The following is a 23,800-nucleotide window of genomic DNA, read 5'->3' on the forward strand; positions in this document are numbered from 1 at the left end:
CTTTAGCTCACAGGCGGTGGCTGGCACACTCAATAATGCCTCGAGCAATATCACTTTGAGAGAACCACACAAAAACAAAGATGCCTTAGCTCTATGAATATTTATTAATAGGAGATGCTTAAAATGACAGACTTATAGGTGGATGGAGAGGAGAGATATGAAGAGTGAGTGATGAAGAATGATACAAAGACTGATGGAAAGTTAAGAGGAGACGACCCACAGAGTTTTCAAAATGAAGACACAACGCTGTACGCTTGCATGGGGAACCCTGGAGGAAATTTGCTCATAAAATGCAGTTAAATACACGTTTACTTGGCTCTTCCTCTGAAGCTGTTGTCGCCGCTGCAGCTTCCCCTGGTATCCACATTCAGGAGCCACTGCTGATTGGCAGCACGACAGCACTGGTGGGCATAAGACCCTCAGGGCCTCACTGGCGGTCTCCATCATTATGCCGACGGCGCTATCATTTCTGGATGCTGATTAAAATGTTGGCGAGGTTAAAAGAAGCTGAAGGTTAAACCACAAAGGGCTCCATGTGAAGTAGTTTCACACCACATCTCCTACCCTCTCACACTTAAACACACACTAACAAGGCAGACTTTTGTAACAGAGGAGGAAAGATAGCGCAGTGAACAGGGCTGTGTAGGACTTGATGCTGATCTTGGCTTGATTTTTTGCCACTAATGGACGTTGACTCCACTCTAAGCACTTTTTCTCAATCAAGCCCACTACGTCTCAGTGTTGACTGGATATTACTATGATAGCTGCTGAAGATTTAATCGAGTTTTACAAAAGGATGTCACAGTCAAGCTCCTCAAAGTGGACTGATTTAGAGGCTCCGAATGGCTGTGAAATGAAAAAAGAGTTTCTGCTCCCATTTCTTAAAAATACTACGGTAGTATTTTTAAAAATGTATTTATTTATTTTTTTGCATGTGAGGCTCAGTACTTAAATAAGGCGTCAGAAAGTTGTCATAGAAATCCCATCTTACTAATTACTAACTGTGGTATTAGTATTTTTGCATTGGGATTCTGAAGTGATGCGGATTGCATTTTTATTGAATCCAGATGCTTTCGAATCCCTTATTGGAGGGTCGGCTTTCAATATTTATCACTAAAGTTCTAAATAAAACTCAAAGATTATTTTATATGGAATCAGTTTCTGTGCTTTTAGACTTCGACCTAGACCAACCTTTACCTATAACCTGAAAATGAGAAGTGTCGGCACTGGAGAAGGGTCTCGCTGAAGCTGTAATAATTTTGCTTAAAAATACCCTTACTGAAAAAAAAATACTCTTGTATTACTTAAACAAATTAAAGTTGTCTTGGTTGGCGCTAAGCAAGGATAGACGAGGGATATAAGGACAGAGCCCTCACAAAATAGTGTCGGGGGTCAACTTGTTTGAGACACCCCCACAAAAAAAGTAGCAGCTGTTGTTACCCTTGTACTGTTAGCAACCAGATTAGCATAACTTGCCATTAATTTGCCATGTACTCATGTGAAGAAAATAGAAGATATTGTGGTTTAACAAGCAGTCAACATTTTTGAGATATTACTATCAATAACCCTGATAACAGCCACGCTTCAGAAGTTTTGTCCGCAATTTGAAGCCGCAGGTTTTCCTCACCCTACAACTCTGATTGTTGCTTACCAGGTAACGCTAGCAAGGTAGTTAAGGAGAACACAGAAACACAAAAACTTAGGAGTAGCCATGTTACTCTCTTCTTCTGAGAAAGGCTCAAAACCTTCTGACACTTCTGTCCCCTACACAGCTATTGTGCTTCATGCCATTTTCTCAGCTGAACACAGCGATTGAAGTGCCTCAAACTGTCAAAGTAACGAAACATTACTGAGAATAGCAACTGTAGCAAATGCACTGAATTTGAATTTCAATACTTTTTACTTAAGCATTATTGAAACTCCTTTGGAGCTCATGCATTACTGCCCGACATTAAATTTAAGCCAGTGAAATTTCAGTGGTAGCTAAAAATCAGCAGCCTCATAAAAAGTTAAAATGTTCAGTTTCTTGTTTGTGGTGGTCTTTGAAGTGTGCAAGCAGAGGCATAAGCTTCCCAACCCGATCCGATAGCCTTGGAGTTTTGTGAATCCAGGTACTTTATCAACCAGGAACAGGATCTAAAACCAGCTATCACACCCCAACTCGAGTCAGAACACAGCTCTTGAATTTGGGGCAAACAGCAGACATGTTGAGTATCGGGGTCAAGGACCAGTGAGTGGTTTAAGACTGTGCTTTTCCTCCAAATTATTATATTTATTCGAGGATCAAGCTAAGCTGCAGCGAAGCAGAATGGGCAGGGTGAAAGAGGCCAGCTGTCACCGGAGTTTCTCACTAAGACGTGAGTGAACACAACTGTGGGGCTATCTGTGTCATCTCCCTTCCTCAACACCTTTCCTTACACTCCTCCTGTGCCTGAGGAATGAATGGAAAGACGCCTTTCACCTGGGTCCTAGTAAAAAACATTAAAAATAGCTGAATGAAAAGGGGGACTTTCAAAAGAGGGAGACAGGCTGGAAATATTGCTTGAATTTTGTCTGCCTCTCAGCATTTTCTCCCTAAAATAAACAAACAAACATGCCACGGTTCCATTAATCTACGATGAGTCATGCCTGTTGGAAGTCTGATTTCCAGTCTTTATTTCAAGTTGCAGCCAGTGTTGGCATTGAGACTGGATCGTGACTCACGGTACGCTTTGGAAACAATAAGGTTATCTTTGAGAATCAAGCGTCCTCATGTTCATGTTTCAGGACTGCGTCGTACCATATTTAAGCTTTAGCTGACGTCAAGCAGTGAGTGATTCCAGCTTGGTTCTTGTTTTAACTCTCTAGCAGTAGCTCACTTATACAGCTGGGAATAAAAAGGGGGTGGACAAAATATGGGAAACACTGGATGAAAAGTAGCTGTGCTTTAAAGGACAAGCCTGTAATGTATTTACTGTAATAAATCAGGAAATGACAATATTATGTCATCAGAGATTAAGGACATACGTTAAGTTGAAATACTCACTTCTCTGACAACAACCCCACAGCTGCGGGGTCCTTTGAAATTTCTATTCTGGGACGGAATAGCCATTTTTGTTATGTTAAATTACATTTAAAATTAATACCAATTGTTTGCTAAATGAGTAAGTATCTGTTTATGAGTTGAAAGAAATCATTAATAATCTTGTAGATGTTTATAATGCTTAAATGAGCAATATATTAATGGAGTCTGGCAGGCAGAATGCAGGCAGTCACTCAACCCAAACTCAAGAGTGTGTGTTTTTGGAGGAGTGGGCTTTTGTTTTCAGGATAACATTGATAGAAAATTGACAGTTATAAACAGCTGATCAATTTATAGCCAAGGGCTTGTCTCTTTGCTTGTTATTGTGAATTTTTTATGTTGAGTGCGCATTGTGCTCCTGCAGTGCTTCTGCAGCTTGTCTGAGCTTCCTTGAGCCTGGGGAGGAGGGGACAGGGAAATAACTAACTTTAATCACAGATCATATATTAAATAGGATTTCAACCTATTTAATATACCATATATGGTTCCAAGTCACTATATATGCTGTATTCACTTTTGCCTGCGTAAAATGTTACGTATTGCTCCTTTATTCTCCTTAATCACAATTACAAAGGCAGGTACCTGCTGCATGAACAAGAGCTAGAAATGTTGGGTTTTTTAAAAAAGGAAAATTTAAACTGAGTTGAAATTATTTTAACCACTTTAAATCATGGTTTACTTTTAAATTATATTGCACCAAATTTTTAAACCATGTTAAAATTAAGAAAGATTCAATTTAAGCCTGTTTAGCTCTAAACCTAGATTAAATTTGATTCTGTTGCACCAAAAGAAAACAATGGACCATTTTATTAACTTTTTTGTTAGCTAATAATGTAAAATGTTGTTACCCGTTTAGTTACTGAGCAAACCATGTAATATTGATAACTTTTTAACTAACTAGCAAAAAATGTTATGTGTTTTAACTCTTTAGTGATCTCACAAGCAATGTAATGTTTTGTTTTGTTTTTTTTCTAGCTAACAAACAATGTTACGTTTTCATAACTTTTTAACCAGCTAACAATGTAGCATTTTGATAGCTTTTTAACTGGTTAGAAAACAACATAATGTTAAGTGAATATTTTTATAGCTAGCAAATAATGTTACATTTTGATAAAGAATACAGAGCTGTTGAAAGCAAAAAATTACTTATTTGAATTAGGGTAGGCAAACATCTCTATATTGATTAAACTCTATCTACATCAATAAACTTGGATTAAAACTGAGATTAGTCTCTTTTTAGCCCTGCTTCGTTTTAAATCTTTTCAAACCTAGTTTTGCTAAACTCTGATCAGAATTCATCTTAGATAAATGAATATTTGTTGGTGGCAGTCTTAATCCTTATGTTTACTGGCTGCTAAGACTCTCCTATTTCTATTTTCTAAAAACCTTGAAATGCATTATCACTAAGCTTCATCATGACCTTTACAGAGTCACTAAGTCCTTTTCTCTGTTGCAGAGTTCTTCAAAAAGCAGTCTAGCAATTCAAAGTTCTCTATATTCCTCAGAGTACTTCATGCTGCACGAGGATCATAAATTAATTTAACAGGTAGATATCCCCTCAATGCTCATCTAGCCACAGCAGAAAATGAATTTGCTGAGTTTATTGTTAAATGAAGGTTCTGGTGAGCAGGATGTGAGTGAGGATTTAGTGCACCTTAAGGGACTCGCTCTTTCCAAACTGAAAATATGCTTCTGAGATCTCATCTCATATTAATTTGTCATAGGGAACGTAGCCGTGCTGTTGCTCCATGCCGCCCTCTGGCTAACTCCGAGCCATTCATTGCCTTGCAGAGCTCCGAGCCTCACTGCCTCCATTCTCCCAGTGCTTGTTCCACAATTTAACTTGGCTTGTTTTCCTCAGCCTCCCCTCACACCTCTTTGTCCCGCTCCCCCTCCTGATCTCCCCCTCCCTCCGCCCATCGACTGTGACCTTACTGCAATTATGCATCCTCCAGTGGGACAATTAAAACTGAGCTACTGTCCCGAGTGGAGGGGGGAGAGGGAAAGCACTGGGAGGAAATAATGATGCCAGATTTGTTCGTGCAATCGTCTGCCTCCTTTGAACTAGCTCCTCTTGATGTTGAAGAAGCAACTGTTTTAGCTGTTCTGACTGTGTTCCAATGCCACCGCTAGTCAAGGACACGCTGCCCTTCAGCCGCATTGTCCAACAAAATAAAAGCTGTCTGTTTTCCATTCAGTGTTGGAAAATTCACTCATGTTGACGTGGTTGTCCTCTTTCAACTCCCCCATCTCCAACCCCGCCCCGACCACCCTTCTCCCTCTTTGACAGGTGCAAGTGCAACCTTCACGCCAACAGCTGTGCGTATGACAAAGAGAAGTTGAGCTGCGAGTGTGAACACAACACCACCGGGCCTGACTGTGGCCGCTGTAAGAGGAATTACCAGGGGCGAGCGTGGAGTGCTGGCTCCTACCTGCCCATCCCCAAGGGCACTGCTAATATCTGTGAGTACACACACACTTTCACACACACACACACACCACAGATGTTGAGTAATTAAAAAGATGGCTCACATGCCAGAGCAGGTTTCAGTATAGATCCTATAGACAAAAACACAAGCTAATGGTGATTTCCCATCAAAGTGTGAATCAGATAACAAAGGCATCTACAAAGACAAGTGATAAAAGTAGAATCCCAATTAGCAGTATACTGTGTGTCATCCTCTGCGACTTCTGACTGTCACCATGTTAATGCCGAGATATTAAGTTGCAATGTTTCAAGGATTGTGAAGCAATTAAAGACGTTTCAAAGACAGAGAAGCAAAGACAGTGGGGAGAGCAACTTTGTGTATTTGATTTGTCACGTCCAAACCCAAGACCAGAATGTAATTTAAAGTCTGGGTAAAGGAAAAGGGAGTTTTTCTTCAAAGCACGAGTTAGACCGTTGAACTTAAAATGATTTCTGTGTTCAGGACTTTTTAGGTGGACCTCAAAAATGTCTCAGTGAAGTGCCAGAGCGATAGCCCACCAACATTTTATAAGCCCCACAAACCGATACACGAATGACACTGTTACGCTCAGTCCCCATTGGTCAGTTATGGACGTACATTCAGCGACTCTTTCAGTCCAAATCAGCCCAGCAGTTCACTTCAGCTCGCTTCAGTTCCAACAACTCGACACAGAATAAGAAAATATACCACCCTGTCACTGCCCTCTGGCTCTGGATGCTCAAACATGTCTGGACATGTCCGTTAAAGCTGCCAGATGGAGCGGCCATGTTTCAGGTCATTTTCAGGTCGTAGTGATGTTTGACTCTGGAGACACACCCTCAGGATTTTAGAGCTGAACTGCAATTTTTTTCAGGATTTTGCAGCCTAATTTTATTTACTAAAATTTTAATCATTCAAATTTGGCTGGGTGGGTAATAGAACTCGTTTATGTGGCGTGACAAACTCACAACACACATTTGTTGTTGCTTTACACAAACTTTAACAAAAGAAAGTGGCTCTAAAGCCTCATACAGACTGTCAGATTTCAGCAATCTTATAAGTTTTATTGCCATCAACATTGTGCGATATTGATCTAATAAACTTGGGTACGACATCAAGTTTGATGTATGCAGACTGCACGATGATCACAGTGACTTAATTGTAGGCTATGATGCAATTTAATACACAAGAAAACATCATCAGCATGCATCATCCATCTGCACTGCTGCAGTGATAAACAATGAAGTAAAGCGAGAATTGCCACAATAGTGGTATTTATGTATAAGGAAAAAATCTTAAAGAGACAAGGAGGAGAATGTGGATCTGGTTGTGGCTATAGAAAATATGCCAACTACAGATGCTAATAGCATAGACAGACATATGCATCGTGCATTCCTATTGGTTGGTTAGTAGATGCAGGTCGTAGCAGCAGTTACATTGTGAGATGGTTCCGATCACGTGACCATGACGACTGTCTCTGAATCTCTCTCACAGTGCAAAGTAGGACCACCATTTTAGACCCACAACCAAAGACATTTCTTTCACTGTGATCATGTGTTGTTTGCGACATGCCCAGCTTAAAGCAGGGGCTCTCAAACTTTGGATGACTCAGTGCCAAGTTAGAGAACCAGCAGGAGAACCCATAAACTCAATGTAGAATTTGTGATTAGTCTCATCATGTTGTTTAGGGTGTGACCAATACTGGATTTTTGGGGCTGATGCCGATAACGATATTCCTCAAATGTGTTTATCTAACTTGCAGTTTAATAATACACTTTATTGTCCAAGATGACATCAAGTCACCGAAAAAGTAAACCTCTACATTGTTATCTGATGTTTTCTGACAACATATGTACCGATACCAATGTTGACCAACATAGCTGTGATAGACCAATATCGGCTGATCACATGGGCCATTATCTGTCTGGTGGTGTTTAACATTAATTTCCTTATGTACTGACTTCACCGACATCTACCTCTGAAGAGTTGATCTATTTTTCCTGAAACCTCTTTTTCTCCCCCACTGTACAGCATGTTTTTCCATGGTAGCTTTCCTTCTCATGAGTAGTTGAAATCAATAAATCAATAAAATAGCTAAACAAAAAGCTAAACATATGAATTGCATTAGCAAACAGCAGATTGGTAGGTGAGAGGCCATTCATAATGAAATCACACAGTTAAAAGCTCAGCTAGTGCATGCATCATAACTATACACATAATTACGTCTCTAAGAATAGAATGACTGGGATTGCAGGACTGACATACAGTAGGTGTAGTAGGCTTATCTGTAATGTACTTACTCCTCCTACCTGACCCCTGTGTCAAAACAAGTGTAAGCAACAGTTACAGCAGCAAATGCCCTGTGTCTGAGTTCAGTCTTCGTTTTTTTCTTCCTATCCTTTACAGTCCACCCACTACATCAATTCAGTGCTTTGACTGAAAACACCATGCATACTCTCTTGTCTGTATGTGAACAAACTGAGTGTGCAGGGTCAGGGTTTCAGTTTCCTTTACCTTTCAATTTCAAGCCCTTTCTTTTCTATATTCAACAGAGGAAGAGGCTTTTGAAATAAGCACTGCTTTGATTAACGTTTGGCTCCACAATAGTAACTGAGAGCAGTGTTTTATGAGGTATGAATAAGCAAAGCAATGATTATATATGATTGTTCATAATTTGGCCATGGACTGTGTATGAAATTAGACATGTTTTATTGTGCTGCTTTCTTGTTCATAGTTCTCCAAGAAAGACTCATCTACTGATTCTGTGGTATTTCAGAAGATTAAGTGAAAAAATTGGTATCCAGTCTTGACCTAAAGGTCTTTTCATGAAAGAAACAAACTGTAGCCTAACTGTAGCAGGTTCCTCTGGTCTATAATAGACTTACAATAACTCAACTCCACTACATTCATATGCAGTTACAGAGACCAGTCGTCATGATCCCATGTATTACTATGTATTACCAGTAGCATGTTGCATCTAATCTGATCTTGCATCTATATTATTTTGAAATGCCTGTTGATATAGGGAAATAAGCTTTGCTTTACACTAATACATGTAATGTATTTGAGTTGATAAATACTGTTCTCCAGCTGCAGCTGCAGTGGTAATGTAAGGCAGAACCAATTATTTACTCCTGCTTGAGCTGAAGAAACTGGGCCAGCTCCTTTCCATCTGATGTCTTGTAGTGACGTCACATCGTGAGGAATTTTACATTGTCTCACTGAGGCTGTGGTGGGAACATTTGTAGATGTGAACCTTTGGACCTTGTGTAAGAACCACTCATAAGAATAGACATATGAACAGGTAATGTAGGTGCGTTGTTTACGCTAACATTTAAGTCTTCTGATACTAGGGTTGGGTATGGTTGATGATTGAAGTGATACCAGTACCTTGAAGCCAGTACTGGCACCCAGCTGTACCTTTTTTCAGTACTTTACTCTCTCTTTAATAACAAAAATGTCTTTTCAGTTGTAAAAAAATAAATCCAAATTTCTCAATTTCTACATTATTAAAAATGCTAAGCTAATATCAGTCAAGACATTTAAAGAAACAATTATCTTCAACAACTTATCCAGCTATCTAATTATTTACTTGAATATGTCGATGAAGTTGTATGTGCTTATCTTTTATTCCCAGGAACTACTTTTCATGGAACTAAAAAGGTTCCCTCAGTCTGTTCTAAAGACATGCAAAGGAAGTTAGTCCATTGGTGTATGAAAGAGTGACAGCTGTTTTTACACATAATGTGACTATGCAACAATAATGACATCATATTAAGCAATGGATGTAATGATGCTTTGAGTACTTGACCAATCAGAAATGTTCAGTGCTGCAAACCCCAAAGTTCTTGCACTTTTGGAGAGAACTAGCCCCGCAAGCAAGGACTTTTTCTGGGGTAAAATAATGTCCCTGAACTTAATTTAGACACTGGTCCTAGAGGTGGAAATGCATGTTCCTCTTAAGGTTCCTAGTGCCTGGGGAAAGTTCCTGTGATGAAAACATGGCTAAAATCTGACACGTGTTGATTTTATCATGAATCGGTTCCAACGTAATTCGAGTTTGGTACCTAACCCAATAAATGCGCAACTACTTTTGAACAGTTGGCTTTTAACAAGTTGAAATAAGCAAACGTTTACAAAAACATTGTGCAGTGTAGAGAGTTTGCAGAATCTGACTTGTACATGAGCAAACCTCATGGGCAGGACATACAGAAGTATCCACTGCCTTACCACCAGACTGATATATAATATGCAAGTATCCTTGAAAACAGTACAATTTAGGATAACAATATGAGAATGTTCTTGCACAAGGCCATTTGTTTGTGACGTTGGGCTGTATAAATAAAATGACCTTGGTTAGAAGGAGGAATACAATGCTTTATACAAGCCATGCAAAATTTGGGATATGTTCTATCTCCAATTCTTCTTTTTACTGCTTAGGTTCTTTCTATTACACATACCCAAACTCTTGCTGTTTATTATTTATTTGTATCCCCAGCTGACAAAACCAACAGCTGCTCTTCCTGAGGTATGAACAAAACAAGGACACAGTGTCACACACTGCTCCTTAAGTATGGTAGTACAGCACTGAAGTGAGGAGCTGAATTATCACCCAGGTCCACTGCACTGTATGTAGACTTTTGCAATGACTGTTATTGGCCACTAGGGGGCAGATGCATTGTCAGTGAATAAATGAATTAATTAATTAATGTATGATGGACCTTTGAGTAGATACAACATTCTACCTTTAACCTAAAAACAATAATCCTGTCCTATTATTGTTACCATGTAGATGCAGGATCCATAGCAGCCAGTTTTGTTGCCATCCATCAGCTAAACTAGCAAAGCGATGAGCAGTGGGGCTTTAGGTTTGAGTGTGGTGGCATTAATTTGAAAGCCCAAGTTTTATCCCAGCCTGTCCCCTTATTGCATCCGCTGTTATTTTATGCCTTTCTCGCTGGAGCTCGAGGACTCTCGGCCACCGGCTGATGACTTATTCTCCCTCCCAGAGGATGTCTGTTATGAGACTTGGGGAGGGTTTGTGAAATGGCCGTTCCCAGAGCCCAGATTGACAGCACATTATTAAAAAAGGTGATACACACACACACACACAGGTGCTCATCCAGACCTCCTCAAAGCTTTCACACACACATTCACAACTACCACAGAAGGACACACACACTGCCTTTGTCCTGCAAGTGATGAAAAACAGTCTTAGTATAAAGTGCATTATTATACTTTGTCTTGGAGGGGAAAAAATCCATAATGTAATAACGCTGTGAAAAATCTATAGGAATGCAAGGCTATCCCTCCTGAATAGAAAAGAAATGCACAATGCTGACAGAAAAATGCACCTTGTGCTGTTTTGTAATTTTCAAGCCCAGTCAACACCAATTCCAAAAGTCTCCTTCCTTCTCGATGTTTTCCGCCCGAACCCAGTGAGCATATGGCAGCTCTTCGGAGACAAATTTGTCAAAGATGAAAATTTAATTAAGATTTAATTTCTTTTTACTATGCCCATCAAGTCGTCTGATGCGATAACGGGATCGATGAATCATCATCGGGAGAGGGTGTGGAGTTGGGGAGGTGGTGGGGCTGATATTTCGTCTTACAATGGCACGAGGAAGAAGAACAGGATTCAAGAAGTGATGATGAAAGAAAAGGATGGTGGAGATAGAAGGAGGGGAAGTGGGCATCACTCTCTGTCACAGCTAACTCGAGCCTTCTGGGGTGGCTCTGTCTCTCTCGCTTTCCCTCGCTCCATCTACGTCTCTCACCCCCCTCCTCCAGCCGTCTCTCAGCCTCACTCATTCTCGCTTCCTCCCTCTGTGGAGACAGAAGGAGAGGGATCAGTTGGAGAATTAACCATGGCAGTTCATTTCACTGTAGGGCTGAGAATACTGCGGGAGATAGGAGCCGGCGGTGGAGGGGGGCAGTAATGGGTGGCCTCTGAAAAGTTGATTTCAGACACTAAAAATGTATCCTGAATGTTTTATTATAGGAAAAACCCTTAAATGTTCTTTAAATAGTAAACTGAATTTGTATAAATTAACTATTTTTGCAGTGTGTGATACGTTGAAAGAAGATATTATCTTCACTTAGGTGCTGGACGTCTGTGGGATCAGTAGCAACTCCGCTCAAAGTTAAAGCTGTGCTTACACTCTTAAAAATTCTCTTGTAAAGAGGTTCAATATGGCTTATATCCCCTGAATCAATCCCCTGTTTCAAGATACAAGCATGAATCTAATTCTGCACTAAGAGATGTCAGTCACTTGTCAGTTAGGCTAACAGTTAGCTAGCAAAGTAATAAAACTTACCAGCATACCATCAACTCAAATAAATTAGGCATGTCACCAAGAATTATTTGGTAATTACACACTGCCCTGTGAGTATCCCATCTTATAGAGTAGAAAAAACTTGATTTCATATTAATAAGAAGGCTAGCATGGCTAACGTTAATGTTAGCAACTTAAAATAGGTGTAAAAGTTGTGTTGTGCAATATAATACCGAGATATAGCTATGAGAGGCTGAAAACATTAGAGAAGTCAAAACCTGGCCTCATATTTTCACTGTCCTTCGCTCTACGGGGAAGTAAGGAAAATAAAGTCTTTTTTTATTTTAAGCATGGGGCAGCAGTTTTTTTTTATTTGGCACCTGCAAAAACATCAAGGAAGGGCTATATGCCATAGACAGATAAAGAGTGTGTTCAAAAAGTCTTGTGTTCATGCCTGTTCATGTGGAAATATAGCTTTTGAATTATAGAGCCTAATTTTAAAAAAATTATTTGTGGAGACAACTTCATGTTTTTCAGAAGTTGCAGGGAACTCGTCCCCTACGTCTTCACTGGGATCTGTGCCCAAGATCAGCAGGCTAAAGAAACTGGGAGCTTTATGATTTAAAATTGCTTAACCAGTTTTACAAACTGTAGTGTAACTTGCTGATTTCTACAGATTAATGAAAACCTGAATTTGCCAAAAGCACATAAACTGATACATTATTCATCAAGAATTTTCAAATCTCTCTGCAGTTTACCAACTTTATAGTTATTTACCCAATTAAAGATGCATTTGGATTTCATCCAGGGTAAAGGGTCTTTTTTTTTCCTCCACAGTATATACAGTGCAGATGAAATGATGAAATGAAATGATGTGGAAGGCAAGCTGAGATTGTTGGAAAGAGAGGACCTGTTGAAGGTCATGACCCATCTTTTAATGGTGACATAAGTACTGAAGTAATATAAGAGGAGTGTGACCTTGCTGCATGGTGACAGCCTCGTCCTGTACCTGAAGTGTTGCACTGGGTGATGGTTGATAGGTCAACTATCATAAATCACCTGTAGTCATTACCTTCTTATGATGATCACACAGTTGTGAAGGCTTTTGAGGGCTTGTTATCTGATGTTTTGACTGACACTTCAAACTGACTGCTTTGGTGCCAGTAGTTAGACACTTAAAATTGTCCTCTAATCAGAAGAGGTCTTTCTATTTGAACACATCATGAAGTAGTCAAAAAGGGCCTTCATTTTTTTTTTTAATTTTGCAAATGATTGTAATTAGTAAAAATGTATTTTCTACAATTCTCAATTTCAGAAATTCTTCAGACATTAAGTCTTCATTTGTTCTGTCTGCTGCCTGATGAAACGAATAGATTTCCTTGTCAAGACAGGATTAAGAGACACTTGTTCAGATTTAGCTGAAGCCAGCTAAACTTTATGGATCTCCTTTGATCAAAGCAGTAAAAGGCGTGGACATGCGGTGGATTTCACTGTAATGATTCATCCCCAGAGCTGGAGAGAAGCTCCGCATTAGCTCTCTGCCGCCACACCAAAAACCCTGCATTTCGTGGTCACGGATGAAAATGAAAAGCTGCAACAGCAACAAATATTATTTTATATGACTTACAAATTGTGTTTTTGTGCTGTTGTCCTCTAATTAGTCTACGTTTTATGCAGTGCTACCAGATGCTACAGGCTTATTATTCCTGTAGTCCAACTAGGAGGTGTAAATGTAAATGTGACCAAACACACACACACACACACACACGATGCCTCACACTCTTTTTCACAGAAATATATATATATATATATGCCCACACATTTAGATTTTTATGATTAATCTTCCCTCTTATGTAGAGGAAGTAGGTTTCTATACATATTTCAATGGCAACACCAAATCCCACAGGACGTGATGACACCACTGTATAATAGATCTCAGTCTTTTGTGAGTGAACACACATAACTATTATTATATATGGGTCTCTGAGACAAGTTCCCCTATATTATATTGGTGAAATAGATTCAGTAGTTTCACTGTAAAAATAAAAATAAATGTTTGAACTTAAGAAAGTTTGTTACCAGGATGCCTTAAAAATTTTAAGTTGACTGCAACTGAAAAGGCGAGTTGAGTAAATTTTTTAATGATTCAAAATAATAGAGACAGAGTGCAATTAAACCCTGCCTGTACCCGAGGGGAAAGCAATTCATCTCTCTCCGATGACTTTGTATTCCTGAAGGTGTCGCTTCTTAATTTCCATCTGCTAACAAAAAACATAAAAAGGTGCGGTGGGATGCACCACCAACAGGGTAAAGAACCCAGAACTAAGTTTTTATAAGCTGTCGAACCAGAAACACTGAGCCTTTAAGAAGATAAAAGTGGATACAGATGTGAGGCATCAGCAGGATGAATGGGAAAGCTGTGGGATCCTGACACTCAGTAATGTCACGCCTAAATTATAGTTGCTAATTTGTCCAGGCACACTGTGGAGGTTGAAGCTATCAAAGGTATAAAAGGCCTGGTTTTGGTCTTTTGTTAGATTAAAAAAATGATCTTACCCGGTGATACAATCGAATAGTTAATATCAAAGTCTCTACTTCTGGACGTTCAGTGGTATTATTTCTCACAGAAAAGGAAGAGAGTGAGATTTACAGGCAATATTGAGTTAATCAATATAACTTTTCTTATCTGGTAGACATACGGTGCTAATATAATCCTCTGACATGCTGAAATGCAATGTTTTTAGTTTGCTACGGTCACTCTGACTCTGTCACTCACTCTGTCCTTAACTTTTTCAGTTAAATACATTTGATATTAATCCAGATGTACTTGAGAGAAGACTTGAACCAAGTCAGCCTGATGAACAGTACAAACAAATTTGGTTTCCCTTCACTTTTTCTCAGTCTGAGAAGTCCTTCACACACACAAAGGATTTTCTGCTGCAGCTGCTCCTGTTAGTGCTACTTTGTTCCAGCACTGGCACAGAGACAAAACGTGAAACCACTTCCAGTGAATTTATTCAAGTTTAAGTGTAAGGGGTTTGCCCTCTAGGCCCCATAGTGCCCAGGTGCACCCATCATCTTAAAATCATTGCCAGTGTATTAAAACACAGAAAAAAAGTCCTTGGCTTTCTGTTGTAGATACTTTGTCACCTATAACTGGGAGCGGAAATACATCTCAATGCATTGAGATCTGTGGCGTTTTTTTTTCCACTCCAACTCTCAGAGCTGGAGAAGGGTTACTTTAAGTTGAACTAACTTGAAGAAAATAAATGAAACATCTATATTTACATGAAATTAATTAGAAAAGACTAGCTGATTCCACTAAATTCCTGTATGAGTGTTTTTTTACGGTGTATTTTATGTGGTTTGCACAAACATATAATGAACCGCCTTCAGAAATGTGTTGTTTAAATATTTATGATAGGCATTAAATGGTTTAATGAGCCCTGAGTAGCACATTACTAACTAATGCATTAGTGTAATCACATTACTTTACTAATGAAGCCCTAATAAAGCACTAATGTAATCACATTACGCATGTGCCAATACGTGCAACAAAATTAATTCTTGATTCCAGTAGGGGGAAAAAAAGCTCATTTTCCCTCATTACTTGATTGAAAAAGAGGGTTTTTTAATTTGAGTGTCATTGCTCTTTAAATCTGAATACAGTAAGGCTTGTGAGACAGACCGCTCTGTGTAAAATGTGGCTCACAGCTCTATTGTGCATTCAATTAGTGCCGTGTGTTTATGCATCTACACACACAAACACGCTTGCTGTGCGCATATAGCTTCACATCCACCTTCTCCTTCTTTCTCTCACACACAGCACCCACTCATTTATGCTTTTATTCCTTTTTCCGCAGCTATTTGAATTTCCATTTTAGCCCCATTCCCTTTCTTTTTTCTCTCGGTAAAACTCATCGCCTGTTGTTTTTGCATCCTCTCATTCTGTTTGCTCCTTCTGCCCTTCTTCCCCACCTTCTTCCCTTTTCTTCCCCCCTCTCCTTCTTTTTCTTCTTCTTCTTCTGCCTCCGCCTGCTCTCACTCCATCTCTTGGTTTTATTTCAAGCTCGCATTCTCTCTCTTTCTCCCCCACAACACCCCCAACCACCCCAGAGACCGAGCTTGTTTACTCTGTCTTTTCCACATCTCGGCTGTGTGCAGCTGTGACGGTAATCTTTCTTTCAAATATTTGTTTCTTCCATCTCCAGATTTTTTTTTTTTTTTTTTTTTTTTTTTTTTTTTACTCCTTCCCACATTGCTGCTGCCACCACCAACGTACACCTCATCCCTTCCCTGAAATCTTAAACTGTGCTTCTTCCAACTTGGCTCCTGGGCACTTTAAGACTTGCCACCTTCAATTCAGATCTACACATTGAAAGCGAGCAAGCAAGCGAGCCGGGCACTCCGGCAAGGCAAGCCGTAATTTTGCTCCTGAGGAATTCAATCAAGTCAGCATGCCGCGTGCTTGTGTTTTGGCAGCCTCTCCGCTACTAACCAGTTAGCAATGCCTGTCACCATCACTGGGCTCTGTACAGCCAAAGAGCTCCAGATAATGATGGATTGCTATAAAATGATGGCAGCCAGGGAAAGTAATTACCAACTTTGCCTGCGGTGGAAATGCAGCAGATAAGCCCCTTTCCAGAGCGGTCCAGGTAGCGCCAAGGTAAACAGGTGAGACACATCGAAGGTCAAAGCGGAATGGATACTGACAGAAACAATGTAATGACACCCACAGTTACACACACACACAGACAAACACACATAATCCTACCTCCAAACCAACAGCTGAATGTGCTCTCGACAGAACCCAGTGAGAACTGACCGGGATTTCAGTGTTGATTTGTAGCTAAAAACTTCTTGGCGTTCAGTCTGAATGTCTAATTCCCCTTTTCACCATCTTGTCAACCGGCTAAAATGTGGTTAAAACATAAATGTGTCAGAAAACACAAATATGTTTAATCGTTCTGATTATTTGCTGAGTTGCAGGTTGAAAGAGAGAAAGTATTGATTAGTGTGAGTGCATCTTTCCAAGTCATATTTTACTGGTAGAAGAAGATGTGGTCTACACAAAGATGTAATTTCAATGCATTTAATTTTTCATATAAAATGTCAGAAACAGTGTAACTATTTAGACTGTGGACAGGACATAATAACATAAATATGAGAAGTTCTTAATGTAAAATAAATAAATTGCGCTTTCAGCTGTAGCCTAATGCTCATACAAATACCAAGGTTACATGTCAAGTCACGTGATGTAATGTGGTTCATGTTGTAAAAGTTTGGTTAGGTTCTGACACAAAAACTAACTAGGTTTTAGGCAATAAAACCACTTGGTTAGGGTTAGTTAAGGTTGTGGACTGGTGGACTGGTCTTATGTATGTTATGTGATGGAAGGAATGTCACTCGCATAATGACATAATTCATGTCATTCAAACAGCATTTACATTGTAAAATGGTTGCAGTTTGGTTAAATTTAGGCACAAAAATTACTTAATTACGTTAGGGGAAAAGATTGTGGTTTGGCTTAAAGTCACTATGTTACGTATTGTATGTCACATGATCATCAGTTGTGTGACAGAAGTGATACAACAAGATTTTAAGACACTCAAAACTTTAGATAACTCCATCTGAACCATCCATCCTCCTCCAAAGGTGGACTTTCCTGCTCCTCAACTTCCCCTCTTATACTCTCTATGTCTACTAGCGGGTGTCACCTAACAATAAATGTACATATCAGTTGGAATAAGCTGTGTACACACACCAACACACACCTTTTTTGGCAAGGACAGGTTGGCAAGTAATTAGGTGTATTGATTAGACTATTCTGGAGGTATATGCACTGGGATGCAGTATAAAAAGCAGCAAGACACTTGATTTAAGAGAGAGGCGTGGTGGTTGAGTGGATTAGGCAGAGAACACTCACTTTGGCAATCTGGGTATGAGACCTGTTGACTGCAGGAATTTTTGTCTGGCTTTCAACTGAGAAACTTCGATGCAGTTTCTTAATTAGGCTCCAAAGTGACGAGAGGCTTTTATTTGCATGTCGCAGAGGAAAAATGGCACTTTGCAAATCCCAGTGAAAGATGGCGTAATTGTGAACGTTCGATAAACTTTCTCAAATAGTCAGTGAAAATCCGTTCATTTTTGAACCAATTCTGAACATCTTTTCATCGACGGCTATAGTCGTCTTTTGAACAGAAAAATTCTCACTGGGTAGAATCTAGGAACCATATGGCAAATTTGATGTCCTCTTTTTGACAGATGAGTATGTTCGTATGCCAAAGATTTGAAGCCCGTAGATCCATGAGAGAACATTTTATTATTGCTTTCTGATAATCCATTAGCAAGGTTGCAGTGATGGTCTTGGATGGATGACAACATTACTGGAACTGAACCAGTGAAGGATGAACATCAAGCACTGGGACTTGTAACCACTCTGCTCTGTGAAATGAGATTTATTGTAAATCAGTTGATGCCCCACATGACTCAAGCTCTGTACTGTATTTTAATGCCCGCATTTGTGTGTGTGTGTCTGTTCTGTCGCATGTCCTGACCCCACATGAGCACAGATCATGTTCAGTGAATCACACACGCCTCCGAGATCATGTTCAGCACCCAGCCGCTCGCAACCATGATCCCTGCACAGCTCATAAAAATCAATGGAGCACGCAGTCAACATAAGCAGCTCCTAATGCTCATCCTGTGCGATAGGACCAAATTAGATTGCAGCCGTGCCCCGTAATGGCGGGGCCAGGCAGGTGAAGGGGATTGGAAATGACTGTGATTGTAAATTAATCGAATGACCCGACATGGGATCCTGGACATCTGCTCGAACCCCACAGGTTGTCCAAAATGCGGTGGGTAATTGCACTGACAGGCCATCGGTGTTCCAAACCCTGACCTGGAAGAAAAGGTTATCTGGCCCTCAACTACAAACGGACAAAGGATCATTTCTCAAATGAGCAGTCATTTTGACTACTCAAACAATTAATAGGTTAGATCAGAGAATGTAAAAGTGGGAGGTCCAAACAGATTCATGGGAGGCTCAGTGAATGGAAGTGGAAAAACATGACATCAGTTATTACAGTTATCAAAAGGAGATCACATACTGGATTATAATGTAAATGTGTGTGATTTGGTTAAAGAGATAGTTCAGAGATACAGTATCAGGGAATTTTGATTGGTTTTTTTTTCCCTCTTTCCCAGAATCAGAGACTAATAAATCCCTTTGGACAGACCATTTTTATGCATTTGGTGTAATCTGGGGTAATGAAAAACAGACATATTAGGCTTCTCTTTCTGGCTTTACAGTTGAGAGTCTATAATATAATCATGAATAGTGCTGTAATGATTATTCAATTAGTCATTTTTATGAAAAAAGTCCAAATTCTGTAATTTCAGCATCTCAAATGTTGCTTTTGTTTGTTTGTTTCTTTAGTCCACAGTGGCAGCTTAATGAATGTCTCCGCATTGTAGACAAAAAAGACATGAGAATGTCATCAGTAATTTTTTCACCATTTTCTCACACAACAGCTAATCAATTCATACAGAAAATTGTCGACAGGTTAATCAAGAATGAAAATAATTTTCCTTAGATTTGAAAATCCCTTGGTTAGAGGAAAGACATGCTTTATTTTTTGAGATACTTCTACCGGAGGCAGAATAAAGCACAGCAATGTTTTTTCATATTCTCTAAGGTCTCCAACATATTTAATGGATTGTTGTACTAAAATATGTTACAAGAGTACAAGAATCTCCAAATGGGAGAATATCTTGATGCATTGAGGAAAATCTTTAGGCCACTTTGGCAGGAACTGTCCCAGAAACACAAACCAGGGTTTGCTAGAAACGTAGGGTCAACAGCAGGTATGATCAGTGGTCTACATAATAATAAAAAAAAAACTACAATTAAATCAGGGAGAAGCTGCAAAAGACAACTTACTGAAAGTTTTGTAGGTATTTTATTGAAGCCGTAAATAAATGTATGCAAAGTTTATCATTTGCAGTGGAAAAATACAATAAAACATGACTTATATGAAAGCGCAGTATATTAACATGGCTGCATAGGAAAGCATAATGGAGCTTATTAACTAAAGAATGTTTAAGCAACAGCAACTGTATGTGTAATGAAACACCTTGTTCATAACATCACCATTCTTTCAGTGGTGTGATGGGTTTAAAACTTGTACTGGAAGTGTGTGCACTTAAGAGACATCAGTATTGCTGACGTGTCTTTGACATTTAGCTGAAGGCAAACAGCAGTTGTACAGTCAGTACAGTGCAGCACTTTCTGAATACTGTCTCTGTATAAACACAGTTATGAAGAATAATGTGTGAACTTACAGTTTGGTGATGCACACTAATGGAAGTCTTTCTTTCTCTGGTTTTATATTTATACCCCTCTCCATTTAATGTAGTGGGTCCCCTGCTAATCTTCCAGACTAGATGTAGATAGCGCCTGTGTGTTATTGCTCTGTCAGCTACTTTACCAGGCCCCTTTTTAGCACTGCGTTATGTTTTTTTTTCTCTTTTCTGTCTTTTTTTTTTTTTTTTTTTTTTTACAGTTCAGTTACAGAGCTAAAACACTTCCAGTCTCACATTTTTGACTTTGTGAGTAACTGTTGGAACTTTGTATAATGCATGTTTGGCTCTGCAGGGTATGCATAAATAGAGTGTGCAGTAGCCTATATGTGTTAGTAGATGGTGTCAGTGTCTGATATGATAATGCAGACTGACTGGTTGCACATTTTAACCTACTATAGAAATAGCATATTAACATATGAACATTCAAAATTCACTGTTTGCTAAGCTCTGTCCCCCTTTGTCACTGTTGCTACAAATGTAAAGCTTTTTGTTCTTGCACAGCAAATTATGCAGTTTAGAATAATAACAGATTTACCACCTGCCAGTAATTTTGACAAGTGGTAAGTCTGTAAGTCTGTCTCTACTGAAACAGATTTGACCGGTTTGTAACATTATCACAGATAATGGTTAGTGCTGCTATAGTGTAAAACTACATCCAGAGCAGGACAAAGCTGCTAATATGACCCTAAACTCCTAACATACAGGCTTGACTTCCAGAGTGAGGTAACTGTACACTGTGGATGTGCAAGAAGTCGTGATTTCTAGCTTAACCACGTAAACTAATGTAGCACAAGTTGGTTAATGTTTGTTAGTGCTTGGTTACTACTGTAGATAGTAAAGTAGTTAGCTGGACATGCTAACATTTACAGCATGTTTGTTTATGTGTGAGTTTTGCTCTTGCTACCCTGTGCACAACTAGTATGGTTGCAAAGATGGGTCAGTGCTTGTTTGGTGGAAATGTTTAGCAAATGGACATTTACATAATATAGTTACACATTTTACACTAGAATTTCAGTCTCTGTGTACAGGAGGCACTTTTCCTGAATTCATTTAGCGGATTTTATTCCATTATGCAGAAAAAATGCATGAATCTTGTTACTTCTTATGAGAAGTAATAGCATTTAGTAATATTTGTTATCTTGGGTTATAAATTCTTATAATTAATTCTGATATAATCTTAATCCAGTGTGATTCTGCTATGTTGGTCATTTTCAAACTGCAAATTACGTACTATTTTTTTAACACAGACTTGATGTGATAATGTTAGACCTATGTGAACAGGGGTTTAATCAGAATTGTTCAGGGTTGGTGCGAGTGCTTTTCCAACCTGAAAGAATTTGTTCAACTTTCCAATAGAAAAGTTTCATTTACAGGCAGCTGTGTTCCAACTAATGCTGGTATTATCCCTCACAAACCCATAATAGTCAAACGCTATTAGAATGAGATTTAGTTTCCAAGGCGTCACTGTTCAGTTTTATCAATACATTGTGACACTCAGAGCCAATGCTGCCAAATCAAAGTGTACTTTGTGAATAAGGTGATTGTGATTGTCCTTGCCCTTGTCCTTCCTGTCTCCTGGTTAGCATCTGCCCACCCCCTTGAGGTTTGACATCCATTACACTCCACCTCCATATGCCAGCGTAGCCTCCTGCACTTCACAGCTCTCAGACAGGTCACAGATTTGGCTCCTAAATACAGCTTGCAGGCAGAGATCAGAGGGAGAGTGATTGAATGACGGGAGTTTGATCAAAGTCCACGTACACAAACACATGCACACACTCAGGATATCCTCATGTTCCCCCCGAGTACTTGGAGATATTTTGTGACGGCTCCGTTAGATGAAAGGGCCCCCTACCAAAAAATCCTGCACAGATGCCTCCTCGCCTCCTCGGCTTCCTCAGCCGTAGGTGTGGTGGTGAGCGGATGACGGGAGAGATGTGAGCGAGAGAGGAAGAAAGCGCCGTTTTGATTTCATTTCTTCATCTCCAGTTTACGTGGGCTCATTTCGCCTATTGCCCAGCACGCTTCCCCTTCCCACGGTGAGGGGGTTGTTTGTTTTTGTGGGCAGACTGCCTTATTGAGGGCAGGGGGTAGAGCGAAAGGGAGGGTGGGCCTCTGTTCAAACGGATGATTAGAAAAAGTGGAGCTGGCGTTGATGTCCTGAAAGCAAATTCCTCTGAAAACGACCAAAAATACACAGGCGGTGTGTTTATGTGCCTTTGAAGGGTAGTGTTTTCTAACGTTGTCTGGGCTTCATGGTATATGGTCACATTCACAGTCCTAATTAACACCCAGAATAGGACATTGGTAGTTGGTTCGGATGACGAAATGATCAGTGCTAGAAGCAGTTGAATGTCTCAATCTCCTCAGATCCACAGCTTGGCAATGTCCTGGTGTGGGAGAGATCTGGTCACCATGGGGATGAGACAGACTGTATTATCTGCTCAGTGGCTGTCTCGCACAAGGGATTGCGTGATGGAGGGATGGACAGGCAGGCAGCAGGATAAGACATGTCCTCCTTTGGCGTCAGAGGCAGGAGTTCGCCATCTATGATGTCCTTTGATATGTCGTGTGTGTGATTGTGCGTCAGTGTGCATGAGAATTCTGTCTTAGGCGTCTTTGGCGACACATATTTCACAGACTGATGTGCTGAGAAGAATCTCAAAGCAGTATGCAACTTTTTTAACTTACAAAAAACTACCATATTATAGTCTGTCATGTTTGTCGAAATTGGTTTTTCAGTGATGTTGAGACATTTTCAGGTGTGTGCCTCTGTGGAAGAGGGCAGGAATGACCTTTTCTGGCACTGCCAACAACAAGGACATCAAAGCAGAACTAATGGAGGAGGCCAAAAGAAACCAAAGAAGCGTAAAGCTAAACACGCAGCAGACAACACTTTCAAATCATGGCTGCTGCTTTAGATGCCACAGTCTCAGACTATGTGCCATTTCAAGTGTATACAGCTCATCAAGATGAATCACGAGTATAGGGGTGCGAACTCAATCAACTGTGAGGGAGGATGGCAGGACTAACAATGTATTTCTTGTCTCAAGGAGAAATGTTGCAGCTGTTGTCTTAAAGGAGAAATATGTATTATATTCACTGTACTAAATCATACAATGTCCAAGATTTGTCATTAGAGGTCAAGGCAACATGCTAAGATGAAAAACTCACTACCGCTGTGTCCTTCTTTGAAGTTTCTATTCCAGCTGTAACTTGTGTTATTGTTTGCCCATTTCTTATTAATTAGAGTTCAGATTAATGCAGAATGTTCACAGAATGAGTAGCTCCTTGTCTAGAGCGCAAACATCACGTCAGCATCACCACGCTGCAGTGAAGCATCTGCCTATATAGGTGAGCAGCCAAAGTTTCAATTCAATAGGCAGTTTTCCTGCGATATGTGTGTGTGTATGTGTGTGCGCATGTGCAATGGTTGTGGATGGGCAAAATAGAGAAAGGACAAAAGAAAGTGTCGGCGGCTGAACTCTGAGCAGACAGGTGATGGTAATCAGAGCAGAAGAATTTAACTTTAGGAGTGAAGTTGTCTAGTGGCAGTAAATGTACATTTCACCCATCAAAACAGAAAAAGTCCAAGATGTTCTCATATCTTGCTTAGCAGCTGCTTTGGGATTAAATTGGTGCAGAGTGAT

At 39.8% G+C, this 23,800-nt stretch overlaps 1 protein-coding gene across 8 annotated transcripts in view; it reads left to right on the plus strand.

The window, feature by feature from the left end:
* The window catches only part of ntng1a (netrin g1a), a 147,354-nt gene that overhangs the window by 97,916 nt on the left and 25,638 nt on the right, over positions 1–23,800 (plus strand). For all 8 annotated transcript variants that reach the window (XM_084746936.1, XM_084746942.1, XM_084746935.1 and 5 more), the window contains exon 4: positions 5,352–5,524. In XM_084746936.1, coding sequence (XP_084603062.1) covers positions 5,352–5,524 — 173 coding nt within the window. The remainder of the gene's footprint in view (positions 1–5,351; positions 5,525–23,800) is intronic.

This window comes from Lutjanus erythropterus, chromosome 21, assembly GCF_056507025.1.
Source record: "Lutjanus erythropterus isolate fLutEry1 chromosome 21, fLutEry1.hap2, whole genome shotgun sequence".
NCBI classification, from domain to species: Eukaryota; Metazoa; Chordata; class Actinopteri; order Lutjaniformes; family Lutjanidae; genus Lutjanus; species Lutjanus erythropterus.